The sequence below is a fragment of the Populus nigra genome, chromosome 3 (assembly GCF_951802175.1).
Source record: "Populus nigra chromosome 3, ddPopNigr1.1, whole genome shotgun sequence".
Taxonomy (NCBI): domain Eukaryota; kingdom Viridiplantae; phylum Streptophyta; class Magnoliopsida; order Malpighiales; family Salicaceae; genus Populus; species Populus nigra.
In genome coordinates, this window is record NC_084854.1 from 6,339,240 (window position 1) to 6,359,805 (window position 20,566).

The window sequence follows — 20,566 nt, forward strand, 5'->3', positions numbered from 1 at the left end:
GTTTGTACACTAGTCCTGTATATTGACTTCACAAAACTCATATTCTTGTGTTATCATTGTTTCTGATGGTGATGGAACTGTTCTCTGATATTCTAAGATATCAGACTTAGATTCAAGAGCTAAAGATCGCTGTTGAGAATTGATGAACTGGTCCTGCGCTGAAGACCGTTTCTTCTTTATTTATTATAGTCATTATCTTGTTAAAAAACCTAGCTACACAGCTAGCTATCGACCCCTTGCTTTGTATTTTCCAATACGGGGGTGGTTTGGAGGCCCCCTCCCAAGAGGTGTTGCTCGAAGAAGAATAGTGGGAAAAATAGTGAAGACAGAAAAGGGTATGGAGCAAACACAAGAAAATTCATCCATAATTAAGAAACAAGTAATTAATTTGCTCTTAATAATTAGATAGCAGGTTGGATGCTTTACCCACCCAGAAGAAGGAAAAAGAAAAACAGTGAGATCCTATGGGTAGACAGGGCCCATGTATTTTGGCTACCTCGATGCAAATGCATGCATTTGAATTGTTCCACTATTGAATTTCTCATATTTTGATGTTTATATGTATATATATTTATATATATAGATAGATATATACGAGTTTTTGATATACACATATTCCTTGCACAGAGACGGTGGTTTAAGATTTTAGATAACTGAGTATATATAAGCTTTTTTGAACATTAAAGTAGGTGCTGTGGTGGTTGGTTCTATGTTCCTTGGTGATTTAATTGCTTTATCTTCAAACTCTGTCATCCAACCACAAAAAATATACCCAAGAAATGAAAAATAAGAAAATAAATAAAGAAAACAAACAAACAAAAACGCGAAGAGGACAAGGAGATATTTTTATTATTGAATTCATCAACAGGGACCCCTCCCCTCCACCACCCACATACAGTTCTCGTCATCATTTCATTATATTTTTCGTTTACTAAGCTTTTGGGTCTTGGAAGGGAGACGTTTTTCTCGTTTTTCAGCTGATTGTGTGTATCTTTCGACACCCTCCGATGAAATCTTAATTTTTATTGTTTTTCTTTCCACACTCTTTTTATACACAACACACACACCTTCCTCTTCTTCTCTTTCTCACAGACTCGCACTCTAAATAAGAAGAAAAAGGTTCCTTGTGGCTCATCAAAGATGCCCAAGGCATCAAATGATATGAAAAGGGAAGGTCAAATCACACAACTTCCCTTGTTTTGATCTATTCGCAGGTACCTCACTCAAAAGCCATAAAAGAGAAAGAGAAGGAAGGTGTGTCTCTGCAAGTATACAATAAGAAAGATATATATGGAGTTGCAGCAGAACTGATAGATAACAACCTCTAATGATATAGAAGATATACTTACACACCACAGTACCCCCACCACCAATCAAGAAAGAACACAATCAATATATATGTACTAGCACATGAATTAACTAGTCAAGTGATTTCCTGTTAGCGCAGTTTTTAAATTTTTCTTCCTTTGTGTGAATAAAATGGGGGCTCATAAATACTTGTATGTTTGGATAATATGAGTGAATAAAGAAGGGTATCTTTCTCTTAGCCTTTTTAACCCCATCTTTCTCTTTACAACTCCCTTTCCTTCTCAAAGAGGGAGTTGCAGAGATTTGAGTCTAACAAAGGTCTTTCCTCTCAAGTAGTGAAGAGACTGTTAAATCCATAGATAGATCATACAAGAAACAGGTGGCTGTGTGTGCGTGCTCCTTTGTGTTTTTCAAGTATATATAAACACACACATATACAAGTGTCCTCCCCTTTCCTTATCTCATGTCTTTTAGCCTCAACTGTATATACTTCCCTCTCTCTCTCTCTCTCTCTCTCTCTCTCAAAATTCATGGGCTTTAGGTCATTGTAAGTGAAAAATTGTTCTTTCCGCTTGAAGTGCAGATGATCATGAAGCACGTGCACACTCAGTTTTCCATCACAACAGGTTCCAATTATATAAAAACTAATACTATAATCAATTCTATCTCTCTCTTTCTCTTTCTCTATCAATCTGCACTATCTCTCTCTCTATCCCTATATATATAAACAACACCTCTCCTTAATCCACTCCCTTTCCCTCTTCTTTTCTAGTTCTTTCTTCTTCTGTTTCTAGGTGTTGTGTTGATTTTCAAGCTGTAGAAGATGGAAACGTATAAACATTAACAAACAAGAATTCTTTTAAAATCTTGATTTGATAGTACTATTAAAATCTTGTTCAAATGAATTCGCACAAGAAATTCTTTGATGATCTACACTTCAATTTTTTCTGGATTCCTCATGCATCCTCTTCTTGATTCACAGGCTTACAGTAAGAAGAGATCAACGCAGTTTCTATAAAACTCGATCCCATCTGTTTCTAACACTTCGTTTTTGATGGGTTGATCACAAATTCCACTCTCATAAAGGTAACATAAAAAACTCATTGAATTATACATATATGGGGTTGTCTGCATGTAGAAAGATGAGGAGTGGTGTTGATTTATGTTTGTACGTGTCTTTGGATTTGATATTTGGATGTGAAGGCTGATAACTAACGTAGTCTCTTTTCAAGTGTAGATACAAGACTGAACATAGTTTTTCGAGAAAACCAATCCGATGGCGACATACTTTCATGGGAATCCTGAAATCCAAGCAGCTGCTGCATCAGCGGAAGGTCTTCAAACTCTTGTGCTTATGAACCCTACTTATGTCCAATACTCCGAAACCCCTCCACCACCACAATCCAACAACCTTGTATTCCTTAACGCCGCTGCTTCTGCTGCTGCCAACAGCCTCTCTCCTCCGCCGCACCTCTCGGGCCACGCGCCATCGAACACCCAACAATTCGTCGGTATCCCTTTGGACCCTAACTCCCATGAGGCTTCTACTTTGCATGGACTTATTCCCCGTGTCCATTACAATTTTTATAATCCAATTGACTCTACATCGACTGCGCGTGAAACACCACGCGCCCAACAAGGCCTGTCTTTGAGCCTCTCCTCACAACAGCAAGGCGGTTTTGGATCACAGGCTCAAGCTATGTCTGGTGAAGATATAAGGGTGTCTGGTGGGTTGGTGTCACCAGGTTCGGGTGTGACAAATGGGGTACCGGGTATGCAAGGGGTCTTGTTGAGCTCAAAGTACTTGAAGGCCACTGAAGAGCTACTTGATGAGGTTGTGAATGTGAATAGTAATGGAATCAAGAGTGAATTGTCAAAGAAGAGTAACGGGATTAGTAGTAATAATAGCAATAAGGTGATTGGAGAGTCATCAACTGGAGAAGGGTCTGGCGAAGGAGAAGCAAGTGGGAAGCGCGGACCGGAGCTTTCCACTGCAGAGAGGCAGGAAATTCAGATGAAGAAGGCTAAGCTTATTAGCATGCTCGATGAGGTACGCACTTGCAGTTTATATGTTCAACTATGCTTTGTTTTCAATTTGTGTGTTGATCATTTGTGTCGGTGAGGTTTAGTTAAGTTCGTTTAAAGAAACTGAGGATAGTTTCTTGGAACGTTCTTGTTTGTATTGCCAAAAATATTGGCTGAGATCACACGGGATTGACTTAGGTATCTATCACTGTAAGAAACCCATCTAAGGAAACCGTGTCCGAATTTCAGTCTGGTGTTGTATTCAACTCGTAATGTTTTCAAATCTCTCAATCTTTTTGGACCCTTGCTATATGCTCTTAAAGTTTAGAACTTCAATTTTCACAAGATAGGAACAGAGGGAGTCTCGAGGCTTTCACTGTTGTCACAGCAGATAATTGGGATATTTTTATTCATTTTTGTTTTTATCATCTGCAGGTGGAGCAGAGGTACAGGCAGTATCATCACCAGATGCAGATAGTGATTTCCTCGTTTGAGCAAGCAGCAGGAATTGGTTCAGCAAAGACATACACAGCCCTTGCATTGAAAACAATCTCCAAGCAGTTTAGGTGCTTGAAAGATGCAATAACAGGTCAAATTAAAGCTGCAAACAAAAGCTTAGGTGAAGAGGATTGCTTAGGAGGAAAGATTGAAGGTTCAAGGCTCAAATTTGTCGATCATCACCTTCGACAACAGCGTGCACTTCAGCAGTTGGGAATGATCCAGCACAATGCTTGGAGACCCCAGAGAGGATTGCCTGAAAGATCAGTTTCAGTTCTCCGTGCTTGGCTCTTCGAACACTTTCTCCACCCGTAAGCACCCTCAGAATTCTAAGAATTACATTTTTTTTGGCCCTTTCCTATTGATGACTATTTTCATGTAGATAATCATAGTTGTTTGTCATGATCCCACATAAATCCCTGGGTTTTAGTTTTTGTTCATATCTGATTTGTGAACCTTTCATGTTTCAGCTATCCCAAGGATTCAGACAAACACATGCTCGCAAAACAAACAGGGCTCACGAGGAGCCAGGTATGAACCAACTCCTGAATTTCTCAGCATTCCTATCGCAGTTGAGGAAATTCTTATATTTATGTGTTTGTTATATACAGGTGTCTAATTGGTTCATAAATGCTCGAGTTCGACTTTGGAAGCCAATGGTAGAAGAAATGTACATGGAGGAAATTAAGGAACAAGAACAGAATGGATCAGAGGACAAAACAAGCAAGAGCGAACACAATGAAGATGCTGCTTCAAGGTCAGTTCTGCAAGAGAAAGGTTCAGTTAACGGAAATCAAACTAGAAGCTTCAAGTCCTTGGACAATTCACCGGATGCTCCTTCTGCAATCTCAATACCCACATCTTCAACATCTCCTGTTGGAGGAAATCTCCGAAACCAGTCTGGATTTTCCTTTATGGGGTCATCAGAATTAGACGGGATCACACAAGGGAGCCCAAAGAAACCAAGAAGCCATGATTTGATACAATCCCCAACTAGTGTGCCATCCATTAACATGGATATCAAGCCTGGCGAGGCAAACAATGAGCAGGTTTCTATGAAATTCGGCGATGAGAGGCAGAGTAGGGATGGCTACTCATTCATGGGAGGCCAAACCAACTTCATTGGAGGTTTTGGGCAATACCCAATGGGGGAAATTGGGAGGTTTGATGGAGAGCAGTTCACGCCAAGGTTTTCTGGCAATGGTGTCTCTCTCACTCTTGGGCTGCCCCATTGTGAAAACCTCTCCTTATCAGGTACTCATCAAACTTTTCTTCCTAACCAAAACATTCAACTGGGAAGAAGAGTAGAGATCGGCGAACCAAATGAGTATGGAGCGCTTAACACATCCACGCCTCACTCTTCAACTGCATACGAGAGCATTGACATTCAGAACCGAAAGAGGTTTATAGCACAACTGTTGCCAGACTTTGTGGCCTGATACATTAGGACAAAGAGGCCGAGGCTTCAGAATCTCTTTTCACTGTTCCATGTATTGCTAAGGAACAAGGAAGATGCATGGTAGTGTAAAGAAAGAAGAAAATTTACTTAGTATAGGTCTATACTTGGCATAGAACCATTGAGTTCTAAGACAGCTTAGGATTTAGTATATGGTTGAGGATTGTATATTATTTTTGTAAGTTCTGAAGATGGATAGATGGATTGGTGTCATAACAGTTAGTTATTGGGGTATACCAACGTAGTATATTGATTGTGAGAAATCATGATGTCATCGTGTATTTCATCAAATAAAGAGAAGTATGTATGAAGTGTGACACTCAATTGATTGCAAGCTACCCGCAAGAAACGAAGATAAAAGAATGGGAGACTGCAGACATCAGCAACGATAATTTTTTTTTCTTCTTCAAATCAAGATCTAGAAACGATACATTGGAAGAAAACCTCCTTTATATCCACACAAAGTTCTATAAGGGGAGAGCTTAGTGAAACCATAAACATTACAAGTCCCATTCAAACAACATTTTCAAAGAAAAGTCAGCAATAGTTACAAATATATAGTTTTCTGATGCATGAATGCTGGGAAATTAGATGACTAGATGAGGAACCCAGAAAGGTCCTCTGCTCAAGAAAAGTCTGGAGAAAGACTAGCTAGGGTAGAAAAATAAAGTCAAAAGGTGCAAGACCGAATGCAAAAAATAACCAATCCAAACGGTCCAGAATCATTGCTCAATAGAAGGAGAGAAGTGAAGAAACTATTGCTTAATGGATATAAATAGATAAAAGGACATAAAGTGCAAATTGGCCATGTTTATTTCTTTGTTTTGAAGGAGTGCCTCTTTGGCCAGGATACTGATATCCTTAAGACCTTAACCTCTGCCCACAATTGACCACCATGGATAAGGCTTTCTCGTATCATGTATCATGTTCTTTTGGTAGTTCCTTGCCCTGTACAACGGAGGGAATAGGCGAATAGCATTATATTACAAAGTATTTATTAAGTTAAGATGAAGTACAAAGCATTTATTAAGCTTACTGCCCTTCACCCAGGCATTCCCTGCGGACTTCCATTTCCCTCTCCTTAGAGTAGAAAATAAAATTGATTAAGCATCAGGACTTTAACTAGAAAATAATCTAGTAAACAAATAAATATACACATGAAAATTGGCATGAGCAAATTGGACAATAAGATAGCACAAGCCCAGAGGATTTATCGAGTTTGATTACGCTAGACATTCACAATTACGGATTTACAATCAAACAGAAGCCTAAACATTACTTCATTTACAAACCTTAGAATGCAATCACTTTTGGACAAGAAGCTAAAAGTTCGTGCACCCAGTTTAGGAACCTCTTGTCAACAACACTTTCTAAACCAAGCCTGATCTTCGCAAAGGATAGGAAAATGATTTATGATCAAGCACGATGTAACTATTCTTACCAAAAAGATGAAAAAACAGATGGTCAAAGTGTGCTATTGGCCATACCGTGGTTGCCCAATATGTCTGCCAATCTTCTCTTCGCAACCTTGGACCTGTAACACCACACCTCAAATGCCTCAGTGAAGTCTGGATAGTGAATATGTTCATTCCCTAACCATTCTGTCAAAATCTCTGCCTGGTCTTCTGATGGCAGTGTAAGAACCATAGAAACAAATGTGGATTCTAAGGACTGCCATAGCTCACCATCAATCTTAAGTTCTGGAGCATCTTTGGCATTAGTCGTGGCAGAATCAATTAAAGGTTTGGTAACCCTCACAAATGGAAGCCAAACCTTGACCATGTGAAACCGTTTTGCAGTAGGCAGAATAACGTTACCATATCCTATTGCTTCTAAAACCTTTGCTGCCACCTCTATAACCTTCGACTTTGTCTCAATAATTTCAGCTACCGAACTAGCTTGCTCAACAACCAGAACTATCTTATCTGATGCGCCTACCCAACTATTGACAAATTCCTTCATGATTTCCAACTTATTCAGTATCTGACAAGCCCACGATAAATCTGATAGATATGATTGAAAAGATTGCATTTTCCCTTTCTCATTGGCTGATTCCATAGGCTCACATAACAGAGCTTCTAGCATATTGTTAAATCTGGTGAACAGTCCCTTCACACATTCTTTTACTTCAAATTTGACCTCTTGATCAGCTGTTAGTAGAGGGGCATCATCATCTTCAGTCAGCATGTATTCGAGCTGCTCTTGTGCAGTAGTTTTAAGGTCATTCATGGGTGAAGGAGGTGATGATGTGGCAAATTTAATAGCTGACAGAAAAATTCTCAATACGGCTGACGGATTGACTGGTTGGACACGGGCAAGAATTGGTTGTGCTTTTGATCCCATGCCTGGTATGATTTTTAGGATCTCATCCTCCTCAGCTTCTTCCCATGGCATTGCTTCCAAGTAGTTCACACAAGCATTAACAATTTGTGGGCACCCAAGTTCCACAGCCACACGCAGAATGCCAAGGGCATTCTTCACACCATGCCATATGTCTTCCAATGAACCATCTATAACAACATAGAGAAGTCGTAGAAAATTGACATGGTGATCAAAGTCTGATTCTTCACAGTAAACTTCAACACAGTTCCGTGAGTCAAGGATCTGGCATGTAGGCCAGTTCTCAGAAAGGCGGTCACCAAAATATTTGCTCTTTTCTATCAAGATAAAAGAATGGCAATAAAACCAATCATCTCGGCCTTCATGTGTTCGGAGTCGGACAACAACATCACTGGTTGAACGATCACCAATCCTACTTGGCTCCTTCATGTAAGAAATAATGCATCAAGAAAAACCATAAGCAGAGTTAGATGCAATGTGCAACTAAGAAAAATCAGCAATAGTTGAGGGACCAAGAATTCTCAAACATGGCGATACTTGTAAGGGAAATCCTGTATAGCCGTAATAGAAACAAATCATTTACAATCATTCAGCAAGATTACATGCAGCATTGAACTATGGCAAGACTAACACACAGAAACCACCCAATATTAGCATGGTTCACTCAGATTGTCGGCACACAACCTCTCAAAAGAAAATCACATAGCATTGGACTTCGCCTCTTATGTACTCTCAAAACTCAATGATCACGCAAAGTGAAAGATCCTCTCCCAGCAAAGGAAGGAATAAGAATTATCAGTTATTTTTTTCTCATCAAGAATAAACAGCTAAACGGAATCAAGAATTGACATGCATGTTGAAATGAAGAAAATCACTATGACGGACAAGTGAGAAAACTTACTGGAGATTCCATCAAAGCAATCAGCACTTATAAGTATTTTTTTTGCCCATTATGGCTCCTGCAAACGAATGAGAATCTAAATGAGAAAAAAATGCAAGTGCATAGTTATAAGAACTTAGGAATATTGAAAGCAATAATTAGAAACACAAAACTAATCAAACGCTATTAAGAGTTATATATACTGAGTTAGCTGTCACTTTTAAGATCACATGCTTAATTGATCCAAACTACCAGATTAGAACCCGAGTAACTAGAAGTAATTGCAGATTGAAATGGTCTAAAACTTGATTAGTTGAACTCTACGAGTATTTTCAACTAAGTTACATACATCAATCCTTTTCAATAATAGAAGAATTGTATCACCTAACCAATTTAAAACCCAAATAACAGAAATAAGAACGGCTTGACGGTCTAAAGCTTAAATTGATCCAAGATCATTCAAACTTGACACAAAAACATGAAAGGATCATCTTTACAAGAACAGGTTTCACAAATTTAGTTCCATAGCTACTCATTATTCATCTAAAGAGATTAAAGATTAAAAAAGCCACAAAATTATACAAAAACAGGACATAATGAAACAGCCCCATATATGAAATACGCATGCAATTTGACCGTCAACTTTGAAACCCACAATTTAATTCATTTTCTCTAGCTACCCACTTCACCAAGTTGACATCATCTATAAGCAACCTCTTGAGGTAAAGAAACAACAGGAATGAAGAAAGAAAACGCAAGAGTTGCACAATCTCCTCTAGATAATGGAGATTTTACAGAAAGAAGTGAAATTCTAGATTCTTGTACAAGAAAGAAATAAAAGCTAAAATTTTGTGGGGGTGGAAATGCAAAAGAGAAGCAGCAAAAGCAAAGGTAAAAGGAAATTTAAACAGAAGATAGTGAAGTAGCAGATAGATAGGCAGATAAAATTAAACCGAATTAGAAAGAAAAGTCACAATAAATAAATAAAAAACCTCGTAACCTTTTATTTCCTTTTCTTTTGATTTCGCATTCAAAGATAAACTGGGAAAGCTCTCCCTTCCTCTGCTCTGTCTGTCGAGAAGACATTGGTTCCTCTTTTTTTTCTTTTTTCTTTTTTTAAAAAATGTTTTCCTTTCTTCGTTGCAAGTAAGTCAGCCTTTGTTTAAAGTTAGGTCTCAATTTCTATGGGCCGATTTGAAAGAGCCTATCTGGCTAATAATGGATGAGGTATTAGCCCGACCTAGCAAGCTAAGCTAGTCTTTCTTTCTTCTCTTTAATTTTGGCAAGCAGCCGCAGGCCCTCACATATTTGCTTTGCCCTAATAGCCTGCATGGAATAGAAACAGTAGGGAGTTTCGATGGCTTTTAATACAAGTTTCCCAGCAAATGCTTTCGAAAAAACCACCTCAAGCAACAAACTTCTTCCAGGAGAAATAAGATGATAATCTTAAAAATTAATCCCCAACACTCTTGCTCACCACTAAAATAGGTTACAACTTAAATATGCTAAGGTTGTAAATTCTTGAAGGATAATATGGCTCTTTGCATAGTTAAGTCGCTGGACGGGATACTAATTAAAGGCAAGAATGATAGTTAGTGCAATTGTCCAACCAAGATTAGACATGTCATAGGAGACCCACCATGTGTATTTGAGTTAAAAAGCCTAGGAATCCCTAGATGATACTTATACAAGTGAGGTATATGTAGGGAGACTAGTCTCATTCAATAAGAACTTAAAAATATAGTATTTTATTATTATTATTATCATTATCATCATCATCTACTAGATAGAATTAGCAAGTATCCGACCAAGGTAAAATGATGGCATACAAAGATTAATGTGCTTGTGTGCAAGGTTTTTGTAATGGTTTATGATGGACACATTCCATTACTATAACCTATATGTTAGTTAGTTGCATTTGAATGGTTGGGTCATAATAGCTACCTTCAAGAATTTTTACAAACAATTTGGTGTAGTCCCTTTCCTATAGGCTTCTTTTTATTTAAGAAGAAGAGTCATGTTTAAGGGATAATTATAGATAAAACCAACGATATGAAATAATAGAGAAGTGAATGATTTGTGGTTAAGTACATACGATTTATACCTCTATATGGATTGGTGTGCGTGATGTGTCTTTTCCTTAAAATAGAAAAATCCATTGTTGAATCACAATAACATGCCTCTTCTATGTAATAAGGACAAACTACTAGGAGATAGTTAAGAAGAGAGGTGTTATGTATTGGATCTACCTTTTAGCTTGAGAATGGATGTTAAACCATTGTCTTATGGGTATGATACTTAATTTTTATTGTTGTTTTAGTTTTGTTTGTATTTGGTACTAAAAATGGTCTCGATTTGTAGAAGACATTAAAAACGTTGACCTTTTTAAACTAGTTGGTCCTGCAAAGGAAGGTGATCCCTTTAGCTCTTAAAGAGAGTAATGAGTACAAGGAAGATGGTATAAGTCATTCCTAGATAAAGATACTTTTACATTTTTAGAGAGTGTGGATTTATACGACCAATAATTTTTATCTATCACTGATTCATATTTAACCACCTCTAGAGGTGTCCACTATCAAATAGGTAAATCTACAGAGTATAATCAGTATAGAGAATGCTAGCATGAAACTTGCAAAAGGAAAAACATGAAGCTTTCTGATGATTTTACCCCGATTGAAAGACATAGACCAGAGAACATTGTTGTTTCTTAACCCACCAATTCTTATATGGTATCCTTAACACAATCAAAGGTTTCAATACTAGCAACGACTAAGTAGTGGTTAAATATGATTCCCCTGTCTTTGGCGTTGGAAAAAAAATTCATAATAAGGCCAAAAGAGTTCTCTAATATTTATTTAAAGTACTCTCAGATCGAAAGACATCTTTAATAATTGAGTGATATCTATTCTAACTAATTTCACTTCTATAATAAGGCCTAAAATATCTTTATAGACTTCTCTTAAGTTTTCAATAATGGTGAGGTACTTGATTTTGATTTCTTGTTTTTTGTTTAAGATCCAACCCCTAAGAAGGATAGACTTGTGATTGATATTCTACCAGCTGCTGACTTGTTCCCTCCCTAGCTGATTAATGTCTAAAAAGCTTGGATGAAGCCAACTATCAATGAGAGCACCAAGAAACCATACAGGGCTTAGAGATATTATTAAGATAAACTAAGCTCCAATAATTTTTAACCTAGTTTTATGAGGTTAATTTTTTTTATTTATAGATATTTATCTCTCGTTGCCCTTTTATTATTACAATTTTTTTCTTTTTATACCTTTCATTTTTTTTCTTTATTTTTGGTTGTTTGGGTTAAATTCCCTCTTGCTCTTATATATAAAATTTAAAATCCTATAGGTTTTAAGATATATAGGATCCAATTTTTTTTTTTTATGGAGTCATGATCAAAATAGAGTTATCATGTTCACTTAAAACTTAGATGGGTCAAAGGGTAATTTCTTGGTGTTTTATTAAGGCTGGGAATGAGTAAGACTCTTGACACGATCAAATATATTATCTTGAATCAAATGAGGGATTTAAAGCCCTTAAAGACTATTAAATGCATGGTTAGGTAAATGATATTTTGTTTGATTAAGCATTAACCAAATTCATATTAAATCCCTTATAACACATTATGTTGTTACTAGAACATTGATACCCAAGATGGATTCATACTAATATTTTTTGGTTCTTTTATCTTACTCAAAATGGTGGTTCATTCTTAAAAGAACATGGTTTTTTTAGGTAATGTCATGCCTTTATAGTTAGGTAGGGTATGACTTTATATCTTGGCAAGGAAAAACCACATAACTAAGAAAGAGTGACTTTTACAGCCAGGTAAAATGACTATGTTAGGAGTGTGATTTATTAAAGTTAAACTTGAAGAATTAGCTAATTTAAAATTTTATTAAGATATTTAAATTACAAGTTAGTTAAGTTATGCTTATTACTAATACATCTTAAGATGGTTAGAGTGTCATGGGTAAGGTAAAATCTTTCAATTTATATCTTATAGATGACAAGTTTTTACCTTGATAGTGTATATGACCCTGTATGGTCTATCCCACTTAGCTCCAGCTTTCATTTACCCTTTATATTTCATGTGCTTTTGATTTTCTCAATTAGAGATATCTAATGTAGAAACATTTATTTGTTATTAGAGTATTATGATACTAATTTACCTTCCATCTATAAGCCTCATATATGACAATGATGGCTAGAAAAATCTTTTTTATAATATCAATATTGGTCCATATTTTTTGTTTATTTGTTATGCCTAAATAACCTTGTACTTGGTAATTATGACAACCAATTTCTATTAGGATCACGACATTTCTCCTATAGGCTAACAAGAATAATATTGTCCTTATAGAGGTCTTTCATGTTACTTTATATGCCTATAAGATCTCATATAAAAGTATAGCTCATTTTTTTTTTGCCTTCTTAATTTTTTTTAAGCATGTTAAAAAAGATCATATTTTTTATATTGGTCTAGTAACTGGTTTGAGTGCAAGAGTTATATTCTTATAGAGGTGTTATTATAGACCTTTTGTATAGCTATTTATCAAATAATACTCGATTCTAGCAAGGAAAATAAACTTTTTGATAGTTGTTATATTAATATTGTCCATTAGTAGACTTTATATATATATATATATATATATATATATATATATATATATATATAAACCTTCTATATAAATGTATATTTATCGTGACTGATAAGATCTCTTCATCATTTAAGTGTCTTTCTATAATGAAACTCATCAATCTTTTAGGGAAGAATTTTAGGCCATGAAGTAGATTATCAAGTCATTTTATCTTTGGTGTTTGGCTTATCCAAGACTTATATATATATATATATCCCAATAAGAAATCAATAAGATTAGTGTTACTAAATTTTTAACAAGAGATCTTCCTAAATGTTTTTTTTCATTAGGATTTATGAGATTGTGATCTTTCCCCCCTATGTTTTAGGTGATTTGAGGTGTTTTAATGCCCATTAGTGGACTTATATATAGATGGCTCCCTTACTATATATTATCTCCTATATTCTCTCACTATCAATATAGAGTCACTATACACTTGAAGAGTGTAAGCTTTTAAGTCTTATATTGGGTTGAACTCATTTTATCATATTATTAAAAGAGAAGCATATATATATATATATATATATATATATATATATATATATATATATATATATATATATTGAACAAATAAAGACTACATCCGTGCCACTCTTATGAATGTTAGAGGAATCATTTATAAACAACTTCTTTCTCTAAATAATTGGAGCTTGTTTATTTCTTTATAGTAAAATCATTGAAGGAACATTCAATTTAAAGTCAATGAGAGCTTGAGCCTTAATGATTAATTAAATCTCATATTGTTGTCCAAATTCTACCAACTTAATGGTCTAATGGACTAACTGCCCTTGTATGTTTGGTTAATAGATGATATATCTGAATAGTTGGTCGGTAAGCACTATAATTAGGTGAGCCTAAAAGTAGGGATGATTTTCCTAAATGTGCTAACCAATACGAAGATCATTTTTTCCACCTTTAGATACTTTTTTTTTCTATATGTTTTAAAGTCTAACTAGTATAATAAATCAATTTTTATGGTTTCTTTTCTTTTCAAACTAGGGTGGTGTTAGCAATAATATCACATACCTCTAAATATAGATAAAATAATATTCTTTTCCATTGATTATGATAAGTTATATGAAAAAGATAGGAAGGCTTTTAGCTCTTAAAATACTTTTTTACACATTAGAGTCCATTAAAAGTTACTGATATTTTAAAGATGCTAAAGAAAGCAAGACATTGTTTTTCTATCTAGGAAACAAAGTGATTCAGGACAACTTGTTGGTTAGGAAGCTTTCATACATCTTTCAATAATTAAGGATGATCATGTCTAGAATGGCCTAAACTTTCTCGAGGTTAGGATTAATCCCTTTGATGCTCATGAGTAACCCTAATAATTTACTTTACATATAAAAAACACATACTTAAAACAACTTATATTTCTCTAGTATTTTTATAAGAATTAAGAATACCTCTTGTAGGCCTCAGATGTGCTCTTTAAAACTCTTATATTTAATTAGCATGTCATCCACATAAGCTTTAATATTCCTACCTAAATTATCACTAAATACCTTATTCACCATTATCTAATAGGTTTTCCTTATGTTCTTGAGGTTGAAAGGTATGACCTTATAATAATATGCTCATCTATTTATGATGAAATAAGTTTTTGTTTCTCATCATAGGGATATATGAGTATTTTATGGTATCTAGATTTTTCATCTAAAGAAGTCAAAATTAATTATTGAGTCAATATCATATCAATATTAAAAAGAAAGAAGTTACCTTTCGTGCAAGACTTCTTGAATTCGGTGACATTGGCAAACCAAATAAGGGTATATGACTTTTTTAATGATTCTCGCTTTTAGGAGTTTACAACTTCATTGGATATCATCTTTTATTTCTCCTCTTCAAAACTCTTATTCTTCTAATAAATATAAGGAAAAAAATAATTGATATTAAGTCAATAAAAAACCATGTCTTAGATGATTCTAGGAATATCCACCAACCTAAAATGAAATCAATCTTTTAATTTTTAGGATCTCAACAAGTTCACTTTATTCAACCATTAAAGTTGAACCAATCTTCATTAAAGAGTCTAGATCTTCCTCCTTTAAAACCATATCTTGTAATTCTCTAATAAATTTAGTCCAACTTTCTCTTCTCTTTAATGTCAAACCTTTTTAGTTATTAAATATGATGATTTTCTTCATTTTAGACACGAAAAAGTGTATTTATAAAAGGTTAATTGGTTACTATTAGTAGTAACCATGTTGTCCTTTGTAGGGAACTTCAAAGTTGAGCACTTAGTGTTAATGGTTATATTAATGGCATGGAGGGGTCTTCTAATAATGATATTGTATGCTAGGTTTATTTTAATGACCATGAAGATTTAGTAGAATATTATACACTAAGGGTATGTGCTCGTGGTAACTAGTATCTTAATGACTCCCTTTATAGTTACCTTTTTTCCCTCTTTATCCGTATTAAAAAAGTATTGATTGAGAATAACTTGGAGGTATTAATCTTTATTAGGCCAAAGACTTATTTGGAGAAAATACTTATGATCGATGCTACCATTATCCAAGCAAGGTTAGAAAAAAATAATAATATAATTTTCTCTTTATATGATAACATATATTTCCATTTGAGTGATATTTAGAGAGAGTTTAAAACTAAATAATCTATGAGGTTTTGAATAAACCTTTTGAGGTTTTCTTTGGGATTTGGAAATTATATAAAGACTTGTCTCTTTGGATTCTCTTCTTTAACCTTAAAAAATAAAGGTGAGCCTATCTTGCATCATTGATATTTTTTAAGTAAATTTAGATCTTTATTATATAATTTACTTGAAAGAGATTTTTGTCTAAAAAAGTATAGAACTCACTTTATAGATAAGCATAATACTTCTTGCCTTTCGAGGTTTATATGACCATTAACTCCATAAGCTAGCAATTCTTAGTATTTTATTAATAAATCTTGAGAGATAAGCTTTGGTACTCTTATTTTTCATTTATATGATGACAAAAAAATATTAATGGAACTTTTCTTGGCAGTGTTAAGTAACAAGTTCAAAACATAGGTCCTTAAAACTATGTATGGATATAGGGTGCAAATTATTATACCATTTTCTCGTTGAACCTTTAAAAATAACGGGGAGGTGTTTTCACTTTGTATTCATTATTTAGATTATTAATTTAACAGTACAACTTATATTTTACATGTGTTATCAAAGGTCACTCAAACCATCATAACTATTTAAATTCATCTTATAAAGATAAACTCCTTAGATATTTTAATGTTCAAGATATATGGAACAAGAACAGAGGTTTGAACTTGGTGGTCATAATAGTTATGCTCAAGATGTTAAACCACTATTGACCTTATACCTTAGTAGAGGCATTTAGGTTCAAGACTAACTAAATTCATATAAAAGTGTAAAACTTTTACATGATATCCCTTTTGACGATTCTCCAATTGCAATGACATTCCAACCATTTCTTCACTCACCCTTTTTTTTTTTCCGAACCTTGACTCACTAACTTTTTTTCACAATAATAAGAACTTGTGTAGGGGATGGAGTAATTGCTTTTTCTTCTTTCACTGTTCTCATTATCAAGTTAATTACATTCTTATCTAAAAAAAATTATTTATGCACTTTTAATAGAGGTTCAAAAGGGTGGTTTTCATTTAAAGAGGAATGATTGGTGGCATTAGTAGTGCTAATGGAATAGAAAAACCCATTAGTTGCTATTGCATGGCTAAAAAGGCCTTTATCAATCTTTTCTCTCACTATTGTTGTTGGAGAATGTTTATAGGTTATAAACTAATGCCTTATAAGGTTTAAGAAAACCCCTAGACTTGGTGTTTTTAGGTTTTCAACTATGAAAAAAAAATGCTTAGATGAGGAGAAAAAAAGAATGGAACGTTTTTGTTGTTTTTCTCTTTACTAGTTCTTCAACCTTGTATATTTTTATCTTTTATATATACTTACGTTTTGATCAAAAAAAGAATAGAACTAGCTTTTTACTTAAGTCTTCATATACAATGCCATTGATAAGGTTATAAATTCTTAAAAGATGTTATGGCTATTTGCAAGTTAAGTGAATATGATGGGTAATAACTAAAGACGAGGATGATATCTAGTGTTTTTACAAAACTAGTCTTTTATATTGGCTAAAAAACCATTCAATGATTAAGTTAGTTTACAAGGGAGGAGGTATGCTTGAAAAAGCAAAAATGATGTTAAATATAATGCAAAGAATAAAATGGAAGTCTTAGTGAAAAGATGATTATCTAACCTTAAATTTTAGGAATATTTATATAGTTACGAGATCTGCTAAAATTACTAAGAGAAAAGGGGTATAATCATCCTTTCTTTTGCCACCAATATCTTTAAAGACTAATTAGTGGATAAATGTCTTTGATGTTGATGAATAACAATTAAGTAGACATGATGATGTCTTCGTTGTTACTTATGGAACTAAAGTAATCTCAAGGATGCACACACATGTAACAAGTATACCATTCGTGTTTTTTATACGTGGGAGACAGGTCAGGCTTCCCAGGCCGTGGCAGGCTTATCTATTGCTAACTTGTTCTTTTATATGCTCGGGTTATGCATTTTTATCCAACCAAGTTTTCTCAAGTGACTAGTTTAATGGAGAAAAGCTTAAGTATTCAATATGTCCATTTTCTTTTATGATAATGGACCCATAAGTGTACATGTGTATCTTGAGTATATCAATATATATTGTATCCATATATTGTATTAAACTGTATTATAAGCATTAATGTTTATTCTTCAATTAAATCCTATTTCTTTTAAATATATATTTTTATATTATATTAGTTGTATCATTAAAGAAAGCTATTGATGGGAGCTTGGATCACCACTTATTTTTTCTAGTTTACTTGTCTGACCATTATAGTTGTGGTTTGAAAAAAATTTATTTTATAAAAGTACTTTTGGTTGAGGTTGGTTTGGTATTTATATATGTTTGGTTAAAACTGTGGTTGAAATTGAGGTTGAACAAAAAATAGTTTAATGTGTTTGGTTAAGAATGTTTTTTAAATTGAGGTTATAAAATAACTAAAAATGATATATATTAATATTAATGGTTTTTAATTTAAATATTGTAGATTTAACTATTGCTATTACATCTTGAAATAAATAATACTTTATATAAAATATTTTTTATTGTTCTATTAAATTATCTACAATTCTATCACATACGAAATTTATCTAATAAGGACTATAGTTTTCATGGTTTTTTGAGCGTGCAACGAAATCAGGTAAAATATCATCAGAAACAAAATTGGGATTACGATCAAATTCTGCAAGTACGACGTCATCATGCAACCTCCTTCTAATTTATTTAGTATCATTGAATAATGTTGAACACTAGTTTTTTTGAATAAAACATAGTTAAAAATAAAAAAAAATTGAAATTTTTTTACTGGGTCGGATCCGGTCCAATACATTTAGGTTTGGACTGGACCCGTTCTAACTATTAACAGTGGAGATGTTATCCACTGTTCACGTAAATTGTGCAAATGAATTAATTCACTTTACACTGTTCACTTTATAAAAGTGAACGGTGCAGAGTGAAATTCACTTCGCACTTCCCGTGAAGCAGTTTGGAGCTGTTTTTAATTCACCTGCGTTTTCAATGCAAAATTAACTAGGTCTCACAAACAGTAAACAACATTTCATATTTTACCAAACATGTATTTTATATGGTTTGCTTCAAAAGCAGAAGCAATCATATAAACAAACATCTATATTTTAATCATTCATCCCTTATTTTAATAAGCACGTGACTAGTATCATAAAACACATTAGTAATCCAAGGATAAATCTGTTTTAAATTTTTTTTATTAATTTTATTTTTTAATAGTAGAATGGTTAAAAAATTATTTTTATAATTTATTTATTTATAATTTTGTATATAAATTAATATCGTTTATCAATATAATGCAGGTTCTTGGGTTAAAGTTTGAGAGGGCATGCGGAGGACAGATGGATGGACAAGTTGGCATTTACGAGAAAAAGCAGTAGAAAACGGACAAAAGAGGTGGACTTAGAAGCAATGGAATTCAAAGTAGTAAAGGACTCCGGGACCAGCCGACAATTTAGGCCAGACTACAAATCTGAGATAATAGAAATCAATCAAGCACGGTATTTTGTTTTTGGATTGACTTCTTCTTATATAATCATTTTCAGCAAAGTTCATGACTTACCAAATCCATCTATTGAAAGTATGAACATTGAATTATTGTATGCAGACATCCATTGTTTTATATATATATATATATCCAGTGAATTATAATTCTTTAGAATATTGTTTTGTTTAATTAATAATGTATTAAAAATATTAAAAAATATATCTAAAAACAGGAGTAATAGCGCTTCCAAACACCGATCCATCAACCTCTATATATAAGATTTCATGGATATGTTATTCATATTTATTTTATTATTTGTAAGAAAATTAACTATTTATACATGAAAGCGAGTGGCGGAGACCTGCGTGCGAATGGATTGACTGGTGATGTGCTGCAAATTACAAATTTGTATATTTTAGAAATTTGACTTGACTTGCCTAATGGTTTTTTTAGGTATAGCTGCTAGCTGCTAGCTAATTGCTCGACGGAATCCGCGTGGATTGACTTAGAAGTTCCAACTGTGGGAACTCTTTTAGTTTAAAACACCATTTGTTTCATCATGAGTGTATTTTAAAAGTTTATTTAGCGAATAAAATATTAGATTGAACATTTGTTTTTAGGTTTTTTTTTTATGATTTTAATGTATTAATATAGAAAATAAAAAATTATTTTAACATATTTTAAATAAAAAATACTTTTAAAAAATATCATACTACACTACTTATAATACCAAACACATGTTAAAAACAGAAATATCTAAAGTATCAAAGTAATATTAGTGATTCCTGCTATAATAGTAAAGATATTCGACTTAGGTTACAGAGTTTTCCAAAATTTAAAACATATACAAGCAATAGATGTATAATTGTTTTTTCAATTATATAACATATTCATTTTTGTTTTCCTTTTCTTATTAATAGCTAGTTAGAACATGTTTATTTTTACATTTTAAAAGTATTTTTTTAATTTTTTTTAATTTTTTTCTATGCTTCAGATTACTTTTTTATGTTTTCATATCGTTTTGACATGTTCATTCAAAATTAAATTTTAAAAAATAATAATAAAGATATTATTTCGATGTATTTACAAGCAAAAAAACACTTTAAAAAATAATTACTATCATAATAACAAACATTTTGTATATTTGAGGTTAGAGTTTGTACAATGAGATTATAATCTCACATCTTTTATGTAGATTTTTAACCTTTTCACTTAAGATTTATCAACATTCACTAGCTAAGAGGCATGGAATGCTGCATGTGATCCAATTTTCTTTTGAAGACAATACACGCATTCACC

At 33.3% G+C, this 20,566-nt stretch overlaps 2 protein-coding genes across 7 annotated transcripts; one reads left to right on the plus strand and one right to left on the minus strand.

Moving 5' to 3' along the window:
* The first annotated feature begins 895 nt into the window (after positions 1-895).
* LOC133689599 (BEL1-like homeodomain protein 1) lies at positions 896-5,611 on the plus strand. 4 transcript variants are annotated; one of them, XM_062109516.1, is made up of 6 exons: positions 896-1,254; positions 2,291-2,394; positions 2,546-3,358; positions 3,769-4,142; positions 4,302-4,362; positions 4,443-5,611. In XM_062109516.1, the coding sequence occupies exons 3-6, from the start codon at positions 2,585-2,587 to the stop codon at positions 5,268-5,270; spliced, it is 2,037 nt and encodes a 678-aa protein (XP_061965500.1). In that variant the 5' UTR covers positions 896-1,254; positions 2,291-2,394; positions 2,546-2,584; the 3' UTR covers positions 5,271-5,611. The 4 variants fall into 4 exon arrangements, with proteins under 4 accessions (XP_061965500.1, XP_061965501.1, XP_061965499.1 ...); XM_062109517.1 differs by lacking the exon at positions 896-1,254 and adding an exon at positions 1,320-1,934; XM_062109518.1 differs by lacking the exon at positions 896-1,254 and adding an exon at positions 1,980-2,139.
* An 840-nt stretch (positions 5,612-6,451) lies between these two features.
* On the minus strand, positions 6,452-9,662 carry LOC133689600 (BTB/POZ domain-containing protein At3g05675-like). 3 transcript variants are annotated; one of them, XM_062109519.1, is made up of 3 exons: positions 9,508-9,662; positions 8,529-8,586; positions 6,452-8,050 (listed from the first exon to the last, which is right to left on the minus strand). In XM_062109519.1, the coding sequence occupies exons 2-3, from the start codon at positions 8,538-8,540 to the stop codon at positions 6,752-6,754; spliced, it is 1,311 nt and encodes a 436-aa protein (XP_061965503.1). In that variant the 5' UTR covers positions 8,541-8,586; positions 9,508-9,662; the 3' UTR covers positions 6,452-6,751. The 3 variants fall into 3 exon arrangements, with proteins under 3 accessions (XP_061965503.1, XP_061965505.1, XP_061965504.1); XM_062109521.1 differs by lacking the exon at positions 9,508-9,662 and adding an exon at positions 9,163-9,487; XM_062109520.1 differs by lacking the exon at positions 9,508-9,662 and having other exon boundaries at positions 8,529-9,487.
* Positions 9,663-20,566: the final 10,904 nt, after the last annotated feature.

Coding starts and splice junctions, on each gene's coding strand:
- LOC133689599 (XM_062109516.1), top strand. CDS start 2,585: ATGGCGACATACTTTCATGGGAATCCTGAAATCCAAGCAGCTGCTGCA. Junction 3,359..3,768: donor TTATTAGCATGCTCGATGAG/GTACGCACTTGC, acceptor TATCATCTGCAG/GTGGAGCAGAGGTACAGGCA. Junction 4,143..4,301: donor TTCGAACACTTTCTCCACCC/GTAAGCACCCTC, acceptor TTCATGTTTCAG/CTATCCCAAGGATTCAGACA.